This window comes from Rhopilema esculentum, chromosome 16 (assembly GCF_057945365.1).
Source record: "Rhopilema esculentum isolate cy_ngs chromosome 16, ASM5794536v1, whole genome shotgun sequence".
NCBI lineage: Eukaryota > Metazoa > Cnidaria > Scyphozoa > Rhizostomeae > Rhizostomatidae > Rhopilema > Rhopilema esculentum.
In genome coordinates this window covers 4,590,928-4,609,019 of record NC_142830.1, presented here as the reverse complement: position 1 = coordinate 4,609,019, position 18,092 = coordinate 4,590,928, and the positions used below count along the sequence as shown (strand labels likewise).

General features: G+C 36.9%; 4 protein-coding genes and 1 long non-coding RNA gene across 7 annotated transcripts in view; 1 reads left to right on the top strand and 4 right to left on the bottom strand.

Annotated features, from left to right (window-relative positions):
- Positions 1 to 599: 599 nt before the first annotated feature.
- On the bottom strand, positions 600 to 2,746 carry LOC148958230 (uncharacterized). Its single transcript, XM_089113181.1, has 3 exons — positions 2,612 to 2,746; positions 1,920 to 2,011; positions 600 to 1,231 (listed from the first exon to the last, which is right to left on the bottom strand). The coding sequence occupies exons 2-3, from the start codon at positions 1,984 to 1,986 to the stop codon at positions 783 to 785; spliced, it is 516 nt and encodes a 171-aa protein (XP_088969307.1). The 5' UTR covers positions 1,987 to 2,011; positions 2,612 to 2,746; the 3' UTR covers positions 600 to 782.
- The window catches only part of LOC148958226 (uncharacterized), a 31,865-nt gene continuing 16,420 nt past the window's right edge, over positions 2,648 to 18,092 (top strand). For both annotated transcript variants that reach the window (XR_016144694.1, XR_016144693.1), the window contains exons 1-2: positions 2,648 to 2,787; positions 12,126 to 12,211. This is a non-coding gene — a long non-coding RNA (uncharacterized LOC148958226). The remainder of the gene's footprint in view (positions 2,788 to 12,125; positions 12,212 to 18,092) is intronic.
- On the bottom strand, positions 8,106 to 10,071 carry LOC148958229 (uncharacterized). Of its 2 annotated transcripts, none has more exons than XM_089113184.1 (3): positions 9,984 to 10,071; positions 9,411 to 9,477; positions 8,106 to 8,752 (listed from the first exon to the last, which is right to left on the bottom strand). In XM_089113184.1, exons 2-3 carry the CDS (start codon positions 9,475 to 9,477, stop codon positions 8,310 to 8,312), a joined length of 510 nt encoding a protein of 169 aa, XP_088969310.1. In that variant the 5' UTR covers positions 9,984 to 10,071; the 3' UTR covers positions 8,106 to 8,309. The 2 variants fall into 2 exon arrangements, with proteins under 2 accessions (XP_088969310.1, XP_088969311.1); XM_089113185.1 differs by having other exon boundaries at positions 9,911 to 10,007.
- LOC135682515 (uncharacterized) lies at positions 12,213 to 14,228 on the bottom strand. Its single transcript, XM_065197437.2, has 3 exons — positions 14,142 to 14,228; positions 13,296 to 13,365; positions 12,213 to 12,785 (listed from the first exon to the last, which is right to left on the bottom strand). The coding sequence occupies exons 2-3, from the start codon at positions 13,363 to 13,365 to the stop codon at positions 12,421 to 12,423; spliced, it is 435 nt and encodes a 144-aa protein (XP_065053509.1). The 5' UTR covers positions 14,142 to 14,228; the 3' UTR covers positions 12,213 to 12,420.
- LOC148958228 (uncharacterized) lies at positions 15,610 to 17,785 on the bottom strand. Its single transcript, XM_089113186.1, has 3 exons — positions 17,648 to 17,785; positions 16,815 to 16,878; positions 15,610 to 16,307 (listed from the first exon to the last, which is right to left on the bottom strand). The coding sequence occupies exons 2-3, from the start codon at positions 16,870 to 16,872 to the stop codon at positions 15,862 to 15,864; spliced, it is 504 nt and encodes a 167-aa protein (XP_088969312.1). The 5' UTR covers positions 16,873 to 16,878; positions 17,648 to 17,785; the 3' UTR covers positions 15,610 to 15,861.

Below are 18,092 nucleotides of genomic sequence, written 5' to 3'. Positions count from 1 at the left end.
TGACAATATCTAAAACAAACATCTTGATTAGGGCACATGTCAATCATTTTCTTTAAGAGCGTGCCCTTGGACAAAAAGCGTGCATTTTTCCAGGAACTTTCCTGAGCTGACGCTTTTTTAGAGAATGTTTTGTCGTGTTGTTCTTTTTTATGATTCACATCACAAATATGCTATTTATTTAGATATTTATACGTATTTATAAATATACGTGTTTATTTATTGCCTAGTTTATTCGTTTTATCACACAATAGGACTTTATTGCTTGAAATTTTCAGGGTTTTTCCATGCCGAGGAGCTAGGCGTTACTTTTTCACAGGCTTATGTATATGCCCCCCCACACATCTTTTTTTTGTAATCGAGGCTAACTTAACAAAATGTGTTAGCGAGCTTAAGTGCGAAACAAAGTTGGTTAATGACAACATTTTGTTAACCTTACGTTATTTTTGCTTTAATAAGCTGAAGGGAAATTCAGTGCCTCCCACACCTTTTTTTTATTTTACTTCTTCGTATTTTCAATTTCTATAGCAGTTATTATTGATATCGCTTGTTTATGAAAAAGGATGACAATTGATAGAAATGACTTTCGATAAAAACTACCGTTTAAACACGTGTAGAAATTTATATAAAATTCAGTAATTCCTCCAACTTTAATTTGCATTGATGTATGTATCCTGGATAGTTAGCAAAACTATTTCCATTCGTTTTACCACATTCCTTAACAATATTTTCAAGAAAATCGATTAAATGTTCCTTCTAAAAGGGAGTTCCAAATAGGAACGAACTTAGTGCTTCTGAGGACAGCATGGTGGTGGGCATGATGGCACACACTGTGCGACACAGACCGCTGGGCATGGTGGTGGTGGTGGTGGTGGAGCTGGGGGTCCTGGTCGTCCAGGTGGTCCTGGTGGTCCTGGAGGTCCGGGTGGTCCTTGTGGTCCTGGTCCTCCTGGGGGTCCAAGTGGTCCTGGGTTTCCAGCAGGTCCTGCTGGTCCAGCTGGGGCTCCTGGGGGTCCGGGTGGTCCAGCGGGTCCTGGTCCTCCTGGAGGTCCTCCTGGTCCTGGTGGTCCATTAGGTCCTGATGGTCCTGGGGGTCCGTTTGGTCCTGGTGGTCCTGGTGGGCCTGGTGGTGGTGGTGGTGGTGGTGGGGGTGGTGGAGCACAACAGATTGGCATGCATGCTGGTGCACAAGTGGCTGGACAGGCAGCTCCACAAGCTTGTGGTGATCTCTTATCTGAAAAAGAACAAATTTAGCCTTGAGCAAACAAAAAGCATTTAAATTTTATTGCGATTTTAATTTTTTTAATTTTATTATTAAAGTCTTTTCAGCCCTGTATAAGCTGTTAGGTCTTCAAACGTTGAAGTATTCAAAGAGATGCAGGTCAAGTGATTAATGAAATAAACGAGAAGGTCTAACTAATGCTTTGCGATACAAGGCAACATGGAATATTGATTAAGTGAACAATACGATAAAAAGGCTAGCCCAAACTTTGAGTTGCGCGGTAGACACTTTTTTTAAGTCATCAACATAGATTTTCTTGGCTTTCAATGAAAGATCAATGTTTCAATGTAACCCCTTTTGATCGGGAATAACGGGATTAACCTGTTTAGCAGGTGTAATTTTCTCTGCTCTATCAAAATACCAGCAAATATTTGAAGAATTTGAAAATTTCCAAGCGTCCTTTTCAACGAGTTTTCCATTGACTGGATTTAAATCTTCAGAATCTAACCATTTTCTGCCCATTTATATTTCAGAATTCAATATAATTTTTAGCTACCAGAGCCATCATACAGGCAAGCATTCTTCTCAAAACCCTTCTTGAATCGCATCAATCTTGTATCATGTGGTGCCGTTATTGCTTACATTTTCATTTACGGTTTTATAAGGTAAATAGAACTTAAATGGATTAATTTGTACTTACCCTTATGTCTTGGGAGGCCAGCGAGGGCAACGCCAAGAACGGCGACGAAAACAGCTATTCTCATCATTTTGAAATTTATAAAATCGCGGGGCCTATAAAGCAAGCACAAAAAGTCAACGGCTGATGCATATGGTGTTGGTGAAAATATTAATGATTTGAGTCAATGATATTTTATTGAGCTGTCTTTGAAATCAACCTAAAATGCTTAAATTTGGTAATAGATTAGATGGTATTTGCATTATTTTCCGATTTTTGACTTTTTACGTTCTTTTGACTTTTTTTGCCATCTCCAATCGAACATTTCTACAAAGAAGTCGTTTTTTTCGTCCAATGGTTTGGATCTGTAGAGCTTTGTAAAATGCAGTGTGGCTGAATCAAAAATAAACAGTCAATTCCAAGTTCCATCCATTGATTGAAAATATTGTTATTTTAGAAGCCAATACGCACAACTTGATTGCTTCTATTAGCTTGAATATAACCATCTAATGTGTCGAAATTTTCTATTTGAATTTAGGCCCTGCATAAAATCTTCTTCAAAATTGAATCCACTTCCACGCATAGGAAGAGTTAAAGTAGGAAAAGAATCCCAATATGAGCCAACAAGTAACTTCTGAAGTACTTATTCAAGATAAAGCAACTGTATCATCTGAAATGGCTTGCTAGGCCACAAGAATGTGAAATTGAAATCTTACCTGGTTGTGCAACCCTTGACTGTCCTCAGTAGAAAGATGGCAATGAATGCTAGTGGAACAAGGTTTATTCTATGTCAGTGGGAAATCTTCATGCATCAGTTGGTTGCTCACATTTCACCACCAGATGATCTTCGCACAATTTTTGACCTTTTGCCCGCTCAACCCGTTGAACCATGGTGAGCTATATACAAATCTTCATGTAAGACAGTGCGCATGACCTGAGGTTGGTGATCCGTTCAATTCTATGAGTTGTTCTGCGATGATCTTGCTATCTATGACAATCACGCCCTTTCTAACATCTCTAAGATGCAATTTCAATTAAATCATACAGCTCTGAATAATTCTGCCCTATGTAAGCTTCGCAAACCATGTATGATTTTTAAGTTCAATCATCTTTCAATTTAAATGCTAATGTAATGTTTACATGAAAAACTTCTGCAAAACAATAATTTTCATCAACTATGCTCTGTATAACTTCTATAGCAAAAAATCAGTAGAAAGACTTGGCTTTCCTAAATAAATAAAGAACTTCACTGGAAGAAACTTGGCTAATTTATGCCTCGATTATTTTTGCTTTTATTTACCCATTTATGTTTGGTACTATTTCTTTGAATTTTTGCTTTTCGGTAAATGTTACTTGTAAATGAAAGCAGCTTAAGTATAATTAATACTGGTTCAATTTTAAAATGTGAATATCGGCATTTTTTGGCGCTTTAAATGTATTACAAAAGCCGACGTCTTTTGAAACTAGAAGCAGCGCTGCAATTTGGCGAACGGTAAAGCTTAGTTTTTCTTCATAACTGGTAGAAATTCAGAATGTGTTTAAAACAGCAGTTGACTCTTTCATACGAATGTTAGAAATCATTGAATCGTATGCTCTCTATTCTTGTCAACATGAAATCCCTTTTTAAACTAAGCAAAACAGAATATTTTTTCGAGGATACGCATTCTACGAAATCAGAGCTATTGGGCCGGCAATAATAGAGCTGTGGAACTGAACGAGGCCCCAGGATTTCACCTGCAAGGTCGCGCTGCTAAACAATTGAAGACAAACCCTGGGTTTGAAAAATTACAAGGATTACATTTGATCTACTTCAGTCAAACTTGAGATTATTCTAAAGATGATTTGTAACAGAGAAGCCTAGGATGGAACTTGAAAGTTAACGTTTATTCTCGCTAAGTTTACTTAAGGAATCGATTCGAACACACGGTATGCTGCCTCTTTCTCAAACGTAGGCTGCAGAAGTCTTGAATTATTGAATTATATAGCAGCGCGATATTGCAGGTGAAATCCTGGGGTTTTCGTACAGTTCGACAGCTCTGTTACTGACGGCTCAACAGCTTCGATTTCGCAGAATGCATATCCTCGAAAAAAATTTCTGTTTTGCTTAGTTTAAAAGGGGATTTCATGTTGACAAGGCTAGAGAGCATACGATTAAATTAATTCTAACATTTTTTAACTTAGATGTAACTTTCTTTTGTATACTTAGCAAATTTTCTTTTGTATACTTAGCAAATAATATACTTGTATCGGGGAAAAATGGATGTTTGTATTCTGTAGGTCATTTAGTAAGAAAACGGTGTATTGCAACTAAATGCCACGCCAATTAGTCTTGAGGTTACTGTTGAACAGAGCATTGATTTCTCTATAATGAGCAAAGAAATGTTTGAACTGAAGTTAAAAACAGACAGTTCTACTGATGGATAAGGAGATATGCTTTTGATTGTAATAAATTGTAGTTGTCAACAACTATCTTGTTTTTACTTAGCATCCTTTACAAGTGGGCAATCTGTGTCCTTTGCATTCATGAAGTCTTAGGGCAATTTTACAGCTATTTAAAGTCTGGTGTAAAATATGAGCTTAGAAGTCTTCAGATCGAGGAGCATAAAAGTTTTGACTTTGATCTGTTACTTTCCTGATAGCTAGCTAGATTGATTCCAGATTTATTCATTTCCTTAATTTTATTAATTTTTTGTTAATTTTCTTTCATTGTTTACTGATTTTATTTAATTTTATCAGATCTGTTTTATTTGTTTTAATTTTTCTAATTTTTTTCTAATGGTTGACTGACTTTCTTTATCTTACCAAGTTTTGTTTAATTTTTTCATCGTTGATTTATTTTATTTAATTTTATGATTTTTTTTCTTTTTTTTTCATGGTTGAATGATTTTATTTAGGTTTCTATGGTGAACCTAAAAAGGGTATCTGAGATCTGTTGTATTGCTATTTTAAACATAAACCAATTTTAGCTCTAATTGCTTTCTTAAATAGAGGAAAAATCTATCGAAAACTCTGAATTGATACCTTCTTGCATAAATGAAGCATTGAGGTGAAATGTGAGATTTGAATATCGATTTCCTTTTTGCTAAGAAGAAAGTTGTTTCACGACCGTACCCCTCATTTTTTTATTCTTAAATATCATTTAATCACTCTTGATTTATTGAAAAATTGCAGAATTGATATCAAAATCTAAAACTTTCTCTTAATCTCTCTTAATTAAAGTGCATTTGACTAAATTAATTCACATTGGCCAAGATTTCTTTTCTATTTTCGAAAAGCTTTTGGTGATCCGATTTGAATTTTGATTCCCAGCTGATTTCCTTCAATTTAATTTTTTAACTCGCATGACCTTGGTGGCAGTGGTATGCATGTCATTCCTGCATAAAATTTGTGCATTATCGATATTATTTTTAATTGCTAAAATACAGTTTATTGCTTTAATCAAATATTATTTTTGACAGAGGAATAATGACTCTACATAAACCCATTTCATTTGCTTTCCTTTGAAGAGCTAACCCCTTCAATCAATGGAGTTGTCTAGTTTCCATACTGCTCGACCTGATGGTCATAAATAAGCATGATTAATAGTCATAGATTAGTATGATTAATTATTTCAAGTAAATGGTTAAGGTTAGGGTCAGGGTTAGGTTTCGGGTTAGGTTTAGGTTTAGGTAAACTAATTACGTCATCAGGTCGAGCAGTATGGAAACTAGACAGCTCCTCAATCAATATCTGTTTCTCTTTCAAAATTATGTATAACAGCCTCGCTTCCAGTTTATGAGAACAGTATGGCGTTTGATTTCCAAAAGTAACGGCACGGCAAATAATGACTTCCTGCACTATCTTACTTTGAATGGTCCCGCTGCTATCGTACTTTCCCTCTTTACGCATTAACCAATTTCATTTTGTTTTACCAGGCCAAACTGATGTGTTATATTAAAGGCTTTAGCATTTGATTAAGGCAAAGTCCTTTTTATGGGAATATGCAACTTTTAAGGGCCATTTGCATAGTATTCTTGAAAGCTGCAACGATAACAGCTTTTGTCAGTTTCGCTATAGTTTAAAACCAAAATTGATTTTTAAAAGAATCGCGGGATTTCTGTTGACAGTACCTCGATATAGCAATACCATACAAGAATTCTTTGCTTATATAAACAAAACTGGACGAATCCATTGTTTGTGTCTGATGCATTATAATGATTATCTCTTTTCAGTTCTTGTTAACACGTGGAAGGCCTAATAGAGTCCTTCAAACATTCTCGCCCCTTAAAGTATATGGCCTATTATTGTTTTTCAAGTCAATAGTATAATCTTACCTAAACATGCAATCAATCCATATAAGTACATTTAAGGCGCGATGTTTTGACAATGCTGTCTTGATACGTTAACAATATTTCAACCAAGGCATGTATTTTTTTTGCCGACGAATTACCCTTCACAGCATTGCTCATTGTTTGAAAATTTTTGTTTGTTTCATTTTACCTCTTGTTTTGTTTTTCATTTAGTCAAACGGAAGGAACGCTCTACCATCAAAAATGAGCTTGGACCTGTGTTTCATAATTTCCCCAAATGTTAATGACGTGAAATTGCAACCTTCATTCAGCTAATTCTTCTGTTCATAGCTAATCGAAGGTGAGCTACGCAAATCGAAAGATTTTTCTCTTCCTGCGGTTTGCCCTGAACTCAGGGGATCTTTTAACATACAAACTAGTGGGGAAATTTCCTACCAGGCTCTCACATTTCTCCACTAGTTGTCCTATGATTCCCCACTAGCAAGTGCCCTTTTGTTGAAAATTGTTTTAAAAAACCCGTTTGACGCGTCTCAAATTACTGCTTGTTATGTCGTTTTATATATGTGTCAAATTATGTGTTACATCTTTCATCTCATCGCAAATGTAAATCTGTTTAATTTTCTTACACTACACCAAAGCGAGGTAATGAAATTCGAGGGAATATTCTACGACGAATCGACGAATCTGCTAAGATCTGAACACTTGTTGTTTTGTCTGACTTATATATGTACTTTTTCGTTGCATGAGAGTAACGCCGTTACGCTTTTTAAAATTGTTTAGCTGCAGCGTTTTATTACATACCCAGGTATAGAGTAGCGTTATGCTTCTTAAATATCAATATCATATGAGATGTGAGTACAAATAGCCAATTTCTCGATTAGATAATATACCAAACGAATTGGTTAGGATTTCAACACTCGTCTCAACCAAGGTTCGAATGAGTATGAAAGTGATTAGAATCACATGAAGATATGGCAGTTGCATTTTGAACATTTGCTTATGTAAATTGGGCGTGTGTAGTTCGAAGACCCTTTTGCTCGTGATGCTGTACCGTAGTTGATCGATGTTGTTCATTGGTCAATTTAGAGAACAAGATCATAGAAAAAGCAAGTGTATGTGATTACCTAGGTCGACTGCTGATATCCGAAAACGAAACAAATAAGAAAATTGACAGAAGAATAGTTGCAGGAGGGCAAGGATATGGACAATATGTCGATTCATGAGAAAAGAAACGCTTTATATGGGTAGAGTCATGCTGTCATGCCAGCAACAACATATGGCGTTAAAATATGGACACTGGCATAAATTGGCAATGGCACAGAGAGGCATGGTAAGAGCAATGTTTAAAATCACTTCCCTGCACAAGTGGACAAATGAAAGCTTGAGATCACAAACCAAATGGCTTGACGTTGTAGAAAACCTAGAAAAATATGTGTCAAATGGGCAAGCCGTGTAGCCAAATGGACACAAAAAAGTGGACGGAGAAGATACCAGTTTCAATAAAGAGGCTGAAAAAGACTTAAAAAGGGTACAGCATCCTATACAAATTTACGACTACACCACTGGAGTAACGACTTACTTACATACTATGCATACTCGTCCCTTTGCTTTTGTTTTGCCATCAGTTGCGTCACGTTAAGAAAAATGCCCTTTTGTATCAATTCCCCACCAGTGAAAATTTCTTAAAATATCCCCTGCCCGAACATCTCAGAAGTGCAAGTTTGATTATGGCCTACCGACCCAAGATCCTACATTTGTATAGGATTGTATCGATAGGCATGAGCTCTATCAAGAAAACAAAATATCTTCCAACTAAATAGACACTCCCTTCTAGTGGCATCAAGCCATGGTCACTTTCTTTCCGTCTCACTTTTTGGTTTTATATCCTCAGACATAGCATAAAGGCTCAGTCGAATGAAAGTTTCTCATTTACACAAATATGTTTCTTTCTTTTATTTATTATGAACAAATATTGACATTGTCAAAGAGATATTTTACAAACGCATTACAGTGTCATCTGCGATCTCTTTTCGTTGAATCATACAATGATCCACTATCCAATGTCATTAATGTTATTTTCGGATGTTAACATCCAATTATTTGAATTTGATGAGCCATTGTGAGCTTATTTCCTGCAGCAAGCTGGTGGGCAGGCTGGTACACAAGTTGTGACACAGACAGGTGGGCATGGTGGTGGTGGTGGTGGTGGAGCTGGGGGTCCTGGTCGTCCAGGTGGTCCTGGTGGTCCTGGAGGTCCGGGTGGTCCTTGTGGTCCTGGTCCTCCGGGGGGTCCAAGTGGTCCTGGGTTTCCAGCAGGTCCTGGTGGTCCAGCTGGGGCTCCTGGGGGTCCGGGTGGTCCAGCGGGTCCTTGTCCTCCTGGAGGTCCTCCTGGTCCTGGTGGTCCATTAGGTCCTGATGGTCCTGGGGGTCCGTTTGGTCCTGGTGGTCCTGGTGGGCCTGGTGGTGGTGGTGGTGGTGGTGGGGGTGGTGGAGCACAACAGATTGGCATGCATGCTGGTGCACAAGTGGCTGGGCATGCATTAGGACATAACTGTCTCTTTGATCCAGCTGAAACAGAATTTCGTGAAATTATTCATCTCCTCTAGACCCTCATCAGTTCGTAAGATGGGAAATGAAAACATTATTCAATGATTCTCCTCTAGATGATCATGTCGCTCATCAGTCCATAAGATAGGAAATGAAAACATTATATGAACGGGATGTTGAACAGTGGTGCTTACGATAACTTTGGAATGGGTAACAGGTGACCAGTCACGTCCATGTTATGATGATCCATATATCAGCAAGTATTATCAACACGTTATCTTTCTAAATATGCTTTCACCTGTGTATTTTTTTAAATCTATCTTAGAATTGTTTGATCTCTCCTCTTCTGTAGAGTCATTGCTTTGAATTTTAATCATCATTGCGTTGAAATGCATCATAACAAAATAATATGGAAAAACTGATCAGCTTTATTATCTTGATCATAATTATTTCTCACAGAAATGTGATCGGTGTGTAGCCCTGTCTTTGTTTACTGTAAGTTAGACGTCGTTCACTGTAATACCTTTACTACTTAAGAAAATGTGCTAATTATTCTTTAAGCAAATTCTGAGGCAAATTATGATTGAATTTTTGTCATAGGGCTATTGCTCGGAATCTTAGAACTCATAAAAAGATCCGTCTATAAAAGATATATGAATGCAATTGAATAACGAAGTACCTCTCTGGATGGTTCTGCCGCTTACAACTGCAACAATGCAGACTGCTACGAAGATTTGGAGCTTCATCTAAAATCACAAAAATATAAATGGTTTTCTATATCTTCGCAAAAGTATCCACAACTAGTCAGTTATTTTAATTTCAATATTCATTTTCTTTATATTGGTTTTATTATTATTATTTTAACTTTTGTTTCCCGAACCAAAGCCTAAAGATAATGTTGATCTGGTGCAGGTTTCGTAGTTAGTAATCAAAACATCCAATTTTTTCGCTTTCAATTTTTGAAATCCCCCATATATAAATCTTCAACCATTAACGATATTTTTCCTCAAAGAATACTATTTTTGCTTTTGTTGTAGAATGCATATGAATGATTCCTACACTATTACCACAGAAAAATGTGTAATCTGTAAATGATTCAGTAAAACTAAATGCTATAGCAAATTGATGTGCTTTTTGTAAGTCGTTAAAATATATAATTCAAGAAGCATTTAAAGTTACCTTTTGTGTATGCCAAAGACCTTCTCTGATCGATTTAACTTGAAGATATGAAATGAAGAATCAGTAGACTTACCTTGTCTTGCTGTTCTTTTCCTCAAATGGTGTGATTAACAAATCAGGCATTTGTGTTAACTGGCTGTCATCAATTATTCATTACATTTACACGCTTGATTTATCAGCAACCCTAAACAAACCGGTTGGGTGAGCAACACCTTGCCCCAGAATAAAGGGTCAAGGTGATAAATTCGGAAATTACGTCGTGATCATGAGCTGGGCCCGTATACCTTGTTGGTCGTAATCAAAGTGTCTTCAGTGATTTTGAAACCAAGCACCTGTTGGATTTTTGCACAGGAATAAATAGACTAGCTGACATTCCAAAAGGGAGGTCAAAATTGCTTCACAATTATCACATCATCCTTGTTATTCAACTTATTTCTTGGTCCCCTGTTCAGTTTGACAGTTATTTATGTAAACCATGATTCCTTTAATAAACAAAGTTCCTCGACCCCTCGTGAATTTTTCTATCATGTCGTAAAACGCCTTTCTAATAGAGTTCATTTTTACTCGTTATCATCAATATCTATGATACAATTTTGTGTAAAAATGTTTACAGTTTCAAGTTCTATCTTCAAAACATTTTTATAACTTTTTCCATCTTCTTGAAAACGTTGCCTATTGCTTGACGTTTTTGAAAAGAAAGTTATAACAAATCGATTTTTCCTTCTTTAAAATGACTTGCATGGAAATAAGCTGGTTTTCGTTCATTTTTGATCCGATGGCAGGTTGTTTTATTGCGTTAGATTATGATGCAGAAACTTTCCGAAATTTGAAGCTCTGAAGTTAGAACAGGTAGTGCAAGGCCCGTAATCAATCATAAGATCGAATCATTTTCAAATTGACCTTGCTAAGAGCAATCTTCAACACTGAAGCACACGATCAGTAAACAAGCTATGTACTGGAAGATATTCTTGTATTTTTATCACACTCTAAAATTGAAGCACGTTTTAGCGGATATTAAGCATGCTTTTAGAACCTAGTTTTTCAAGAATTTGTTTTAAAGATAAATAGATTATTTGTCAGGCAACTGGGGAAGCTATTTTGTTGACTTCTGTCACCACCCTGCGAAGGAGATTTGAACAGCGCCTGATGGGAATGGAATTTTGCCAAAAATTGGCTGGGAGCTTGGATTAAGACCCTCCTTTAGGACCCTTTACCTCAGTATGTCACGATGAATGACGTGAATGAATCTTGGTCTCTATTATTGATCTCATCAGTACAAAGCAGTATTTCAGCGCTTGTATTAGCTAGCCTTGTATTTTGCCCTTGCACATGCTATTGTCCACTGCTAACTAGTTCGCTCTCTTTCCAGCCATCTCGTAAAGTTTGTTTATGTGGCCAATCAGAAGCCCGTTTTTTTTATTTTTCTCCTATAGGTAATTGACGGGAATTTTCTTTACTCGTCTTCCAACAACACCATGCCGAAATCAAGCAATTACCTCCTTAGTTTCGCATATAGTGGATAAAAGCACAATCGAATATATAAAAAAATCAAATGAAAGGCTTTAAAAAAGCAAGTCATCAAGCCCGAGCGATATGTGTAGCGGCCGATCGTCGTTATATTTTGCAGTTTTATATCTACATAAACATGAAAAAATCGCTATTGTGTAGACAGAAGCTCTCTTACACTGTGGGACACTTTTGGTAGTATTTTAAATAAGCAAGCAGCACTGATTGGGCAATCTTAACAGTCATATGTTTACGTTCCTGATTGGCATATTTCGATCCACAACTGGGTATATATATTTTATAGGTTATGAACATTACTGTTTACCAGTCTGCCATAACCAACTCGACAAAGTATAGGTAGAGGTGTACTCGCTCTTTGGTGTATAGAACAGGACGGTTCTTGTAGCAACTTATAATCGTTCTGTTCTTTATACCAAATAGCGTAGTTTCTAGTTTAGAGTTTTCGATCTATTTTCTGACGTTTTATACTCTGGAGTGTGTCAGAAAAGAAGCTTTAGTTATATTAAAGATGTTTTTCAAAGCCATTTTGTACCGCTAGAAAGGGTTCAAATAGGAGGAAGTGAAGAATTTATCTGTGCTTAGCAACGTTGTTTATCAGTATATTTATAAATCGAATCTCCTGATTTTTGCATCAGTATTTTGTTCGTAACAATATTGTGGCTTTAATGTTTTCCATTTATTCTCTCAGGGTGCATTGTTTCGATCTAGTTGACTGCGACGATTGTGGCAACTCTTACGATGCAAAAGATTGTAAACGCAAAAAACTGAGTTGAGGTATGTGTCAGATTTTTTTACAAAGCTTAATTCTGATAAGATCGAATACGTAATTTAATTATTGAAGGTGTTTTTATTACAAAGGCTGTTCAAGTCATATGTTTATGTATGAATTTCTCTAAGCTGAGAATTGTCATTTTGCAAATCCGTTGACGAATTAGCATATGATGTCTTTTCTGTCCTTATATCTTTGAACTGCGTCAAATCTTCTAACAGCATGGTGCTGGGCAGATTGGTGCACACACTTGTTGACAAACAGGTGGACATGGTGATGGTGCTCCAGGTGGCCCTGGTGGTCCTGCTGGGCCTGGTGGTCCTGCAGGGCCTACTGGTCCTTGTGGTCCTGTTCCTCCATTGGCTCCATTTGGTCCTTGTGCTCCTGGTGGACCTGGTGGGCCTGGTGGGCCTGGTGGTGGTGGTGGAGGTGGTGGTGGAGGAGGAGGTGGTGGTGGAGGGGGTGGTGGGGGAGGTGGCGGTGGTGGTGGGGGTGGAGGTGCACAACACACTACGTCACATGTTGGAGCACATGCTGCTGGACAGTCTAATGGGCAGATGGATTGTCTTTTGATAGCATCTGTTGAGAAAAAAGATAATCAACTGATTTAAAATCGTTAATTAACCGAAAGTCACGAAGATAGAATGTTTACAAGATCCATTTTTATAGATAGGATATACTCCTCTGCCGTTACCTAACTGCTTCAAATCCAACACTTTTCTATTGATATTTAGGTTGATATCTAGATTGGCTACATTTTACAAACTTTTAATCATCAATTTTTTAATTGCCTACTAGTATAACAATTCCATGTTGCCAACAAATCAGCTTTTCTAGCATTAAGATATAACATTACTCTTAAAAGTAAGTTGCGTTCATGAAATGCCCAATTATTTTAATATTGTGGGTCTGAATTCATCCCAATAGCCTGTGTTATGTACATACAAATTACAATAAAATTTCTTTTTGATTTTCTATCTGACCCACGCAAGGCTATATTAGTTTATTTTGACTCTTGGCTACAAATCCGACCTTGATTGGTTAGGAAGTAGAGAGAAATCAGTTGCGCAGTATAGTAAACTGACTTACTTCTGTTGTGAACGTGTTTGCCGCTGACGATGGCTATGAGAGCCAAAATAAGTAACCCTTTGATATTCATCTGAAACGAAACATGAAAGGAAGGTCTCATTTTGAACTGAACCCAAACTGAGATACGCATAAGCATCACATTATCAATAAGATTATATAACAAGAATGTCTGGTTTCTTCGACTTGATTCTTTGCTTCCCATAACGTGACGTTTCTCGGAGCAGAACACTTAAAGAAAGATGCATGCAGCAACAAGCAAGATTCAAAAAGGTCTAGCTTTTCATTCAGTTAATTTTCCTTCTGGATAAGCCGAACAAAGGAACGAAGAAGGATGATGTTTTCAGTAACTGGCTTTAAACTGTTTAGTACCTCGAGCGTTTTCGATCAAAGCTCGTCAAAAACCTTGAAATTGAGGCAATGCACCGTTTATCAAAGGAAATCAGCACGAAAACACAGTTTTAGTAAGATGAAAAATGTATTGATCTCAAAGCCTTGCATGATATGAATACAGAAAATGATCAATTTTCTATGAAAAATCTCTTTTGAGGAATAAATCTTTAATGGCTTAGATCAAAGGATCACAAGATTGGTCATTTACTCAAACTCAGTTGAAGAGTGGTGGTGCTTCTCGTTGGTAAATGTTGTCGATGATATAGCAAGTGATCTACTTTAAGCAAAAATGTCCTGAAATTTCGATATTTTTTAAGTGCCTGAAATCATAAAATAATGTCTGTTTATACTTTCATATGCCATTTTATTCGAACCGTAAGCAGTAAAGCTATATAATTAATGATCAAGACAAGATCTATTTAAATCTTGTAAAAACCAATAATGTCTCGGACTTACCTCGGCAACTTTTTCCTGCAGTAATGCAACTCAGAGGTGTCCAGGATGCAGATACCTGACTTACAAGCATTACATAATTCTAATTGTGTGCATGTTCATGCACATGGCTGAGCAATGACAATTACACATGTCACGGTGTGATTGATATCGTATTGTATTCCTCGATGACCACCCGTTTCCGTGGCTTTTACACTGTCGTCATGGAGCTTATAATGTTATCTCGATACACTTATAGTGCAGTTTGCAGATCCAGGCAAACAATGAAGAGAGCTTGCATGCTTCGTCAGGATCTTATGGCTAACCTTAGTCTGACTTGCTATTACGATATATATGGCCAGTGCAATAAGTATTTCTAATGTCTAGAGTAGTCAAATGTGGATTGCACTTTGAAATGTTTGTAAATCACAAGTTGAAAAAATGACCTGCGTTAGGATGTTAATTGGATCTGATGATTTCGTAACCTGCCAGCAGAGTTCTTTCATTATTTCTATGTTGATTAGAAGTGTCGTTTTAATCAATAACTTATGTTCGTCTTGGAGAAGTTTTTGGCAAAATGATTTTTTGTCCATAGATATGTGGAGTATGAATGTCTTAACTATTTCAGTTCCCTCTTCGGAGCATCTCGCTGTTACTTTATACCTGCATATTTTATATACTTGTTTGACATATTTAACAGTAGTTGGAATGCTTCGCTCCTGTAGATCATTTTTAGAAACGTCCTACAGACGAAGAAAGACAAAGAAGTCAACAACTAAGATCTAGAAATCACCCCGTTTGTCTCATTTAGAAGTAATACAGAAGATGCCTGAAATGTCGCAGTAAAAATTGTGCCTGTTGTGTAGTGTGTAATCCATGTGTAGTTTATCACAGCATCTTCTGAGCTGTTTCCCCTTTTTAATAAAAAGTTCCTCTTCTTCTGCACTTCAAGAATGTTCTTGTCCATCTAAATTTTTCGCAAACCTGTGAAGTGCTTTCAAGTCATTTCAAAATTATACAGATTATGTTCTTTATCCCTCAGTCTTGAAGAAATTCACCTAAATCGAGAAACGTACCTTTTTTGCGTTAGCACACTTTTATAAAGAAATTGGTTATGAAGCATTATGAAGTAGCAAGAAGGCAAGCATTCTTAGTGTTACAAGAATGTGATTGTCGAGTTGATTTAAGAAGCATTATGCAATTAGGTTGGTTTTTGTAATTAAGGTCAACATAATCATAATCGTCCAGCTTGCTGATGGCCTTTCCAGCTTTCATTGCACTCTTTTATTTTCTGACATTTAGGACATTGTAGGAAAATTGAATAAAGCAGATGCCACACGCCATGCTTCGATGCATCACTGAATTTGTTCTAGAAGTCTCTTTTATTTATTCTAAACTGTCGGGGCAGTCACCAGATCTATAGAATTCGCAAAAGGATTGAAAAGTTTTTGCCATTATTTCAAGAAAAACACTCGAGAAAAATAAGCACGAATTTCATCTATTCACATATGATACTTCAAGTACTAGTTACTTACAGGAAAGAATAAATTGGATTTTTGTTAATCATATCAACCAAAAGATGCTTATCTAAAAACTCTACAAAATTGTTAAAACGAAACAATACGGACGACAACTGCACTCAAACTTTTTAATGTAAATATTTTATTAGGTAAACACTGCGTTATTAGCATTTGTGCGAATTTCTGTGAATGATAGTTCTGCGAAAATGTTACAAGCGTTCGGTTTACTTTCTTCTTCGTGGGCATGGACAAGCTGGTGGACATACTGGCGCGCAGAAAGTTTGACAGATGACGGGACATGGTGGTGGTGCAGGAGGGCCTTGTGGTCCTGGGGGGCCGAGTGGGCCTGGAGGCCCTGGTGGTCCTGGTGGTCCTGGAAGTCCGGGTGGTCCGTTGGGACCTGGTCCGCCTGGTGTTCCTGGCGGTCCTGCAGCTGCTCCTGGTGGACCAGGGGGTCCGGGAAGCCCTGGTCCTCCGGGTGGTCCTGGGGGTCCTGGAGGTCCGTTAAAGCCGGGTGGTCCTGGAGGTCCATTAATTCCAGGTGGTCCCGGTGGACCTGGTGGCGGTGGTGGGGGTGGAGCACAACAAACAGGAGGGCAGACGACTGGTGCACAATTTACAAAACACGATGCAGGGCAGATTCCTTGTCTTTTCTTTAAAGAGCTTGGTACTAAGGAACGAAAATTAGTTACAAGAAATATTACTGGTTTTGCAAATCGATAATTAACAATGTTCTAAATTTTTTTCCATGTTATTTACACAAGAGCTCTGCAAGATATTGGGTTTGGCAAGGACCCAAGTTCCGATCGTAAGGATCTGATTGTTTTGTGATTTGCTCACTGAGGATCCTGTAAGATTGTTAACCGCGACACTCAAATAAGCTTACGAGTAAATAAAAAACATAGACCAAATTCGTATGTAAGTAAAAAGTCTTTCCAATTTGTATATAAGATAAAATTGTATCTCAAGGAACTTTGAGTTTAGTCTATAGCTGAAGGTTATGTCGAAGTTTGAATTTCTGATTATGTAGTCCTTTTTGGTTTTTTTCTAGTCATTGATTTCAAATGAATATCCTATTGATTTTTATAGTAAAATCCTAGTTGAATATCATGAAGTACAATCTTGAAAAATTGAACAAACCCTGCATCTAAAAGCACTGAAATTTAGAAGAACCTACTGTTATATGCCGATACCATGGAGATGGTGACCAGGGCAGCAGAGATCTGCAGCAACATTTTGACCTGAAAAAGACTTCGGCATTAATTTAATTCTTCAAGATTTTAAGAAGAATAACGGAAACAAGAAGTATAGCGCAAATTTTGTTTGTTTATTCAAAAGTGACTATTTAACTCTTGTTATGTTTCTGTGCTTCCGAAAAACATTGCGGTCCTTTTTAAAAGATCAACTCAGATTTTTCAACCTTCGATTGATCTAAGCCGATTTTTCAACCTTCCTACGTTTTGCCTTTTGACAAAATAATCTTTATTTGTTTGAGTTTTCAAAAGTTTATTATATGCAATCTGTTTCTCTGCTACTAGTTTCACAGGCAAAAAAACTTTTTGCAATCACTTTTCGAGTAATGGCTTTGCAATAGTATTAATAGGGTCGCAAGATTGTCTTTCCGGTTTTGTTTAGAGAAATCTCGATCTCTCTTTTCAATATACTATATAATCTGAAGATTGATATATTTTGTTATTCCTTACGATAGTGTTTTTATATAAATATAGTTGTTCATAAGATTTTTGGAAAGTATGTACATTTTACAAAATGAAAGCATTAAGAATGTTTGTGTACTTCTTTATGGCAATCTACATCAAATACAAATGCCTAGATTTTGCAACCGTAACATCAAAAAAGCTTTTTAATAAGTTCTTTAACATAATGTATCAAAGAAAACAAGAATCTTCAAAATCAAAACTGATTTAAAGCGTATTTCAAACTCATTGCAAGCATCCTTCAATTGCAGATTGATTTTTTTTAATCATTAGAATTTTAGTCAAAGATACTCACTAGGTACTCTGTTCCCCCTCTCAAATTCAAATAACTTTTCCGTCTGACCTATAGATGTATATTGTCGTAAATTTTTTATGTCTATCCGGTAATTTGGTTGCGTTTTGATCTACCTGTCTCAGGTACTGTGCCCTTTCTTGATCGTATCTATAATCATAGCAACTGGTGTTTCATCTGATCGCCCTCCGGACACTGTGTTCATAATTTCGTTTCAATTCCGTATCTTTTGAGTAATCTTGTTCAAGGGCATTTGGACAGAATTTTTTGCAAATTCATCAAAGCTTGTCAGTGTAAGTCGTGTGTACCGGAACCTGTGAAACTAGCTCACAATTCTAAATGCCCGGTTTAATTTATCTCAGCAAGGCCGATGGATCTTTTTCTTATTTTATACACGATAATAATTATCATGTCATAAACCTGAAGGAGTTTTGTTCTCCTAGACCAG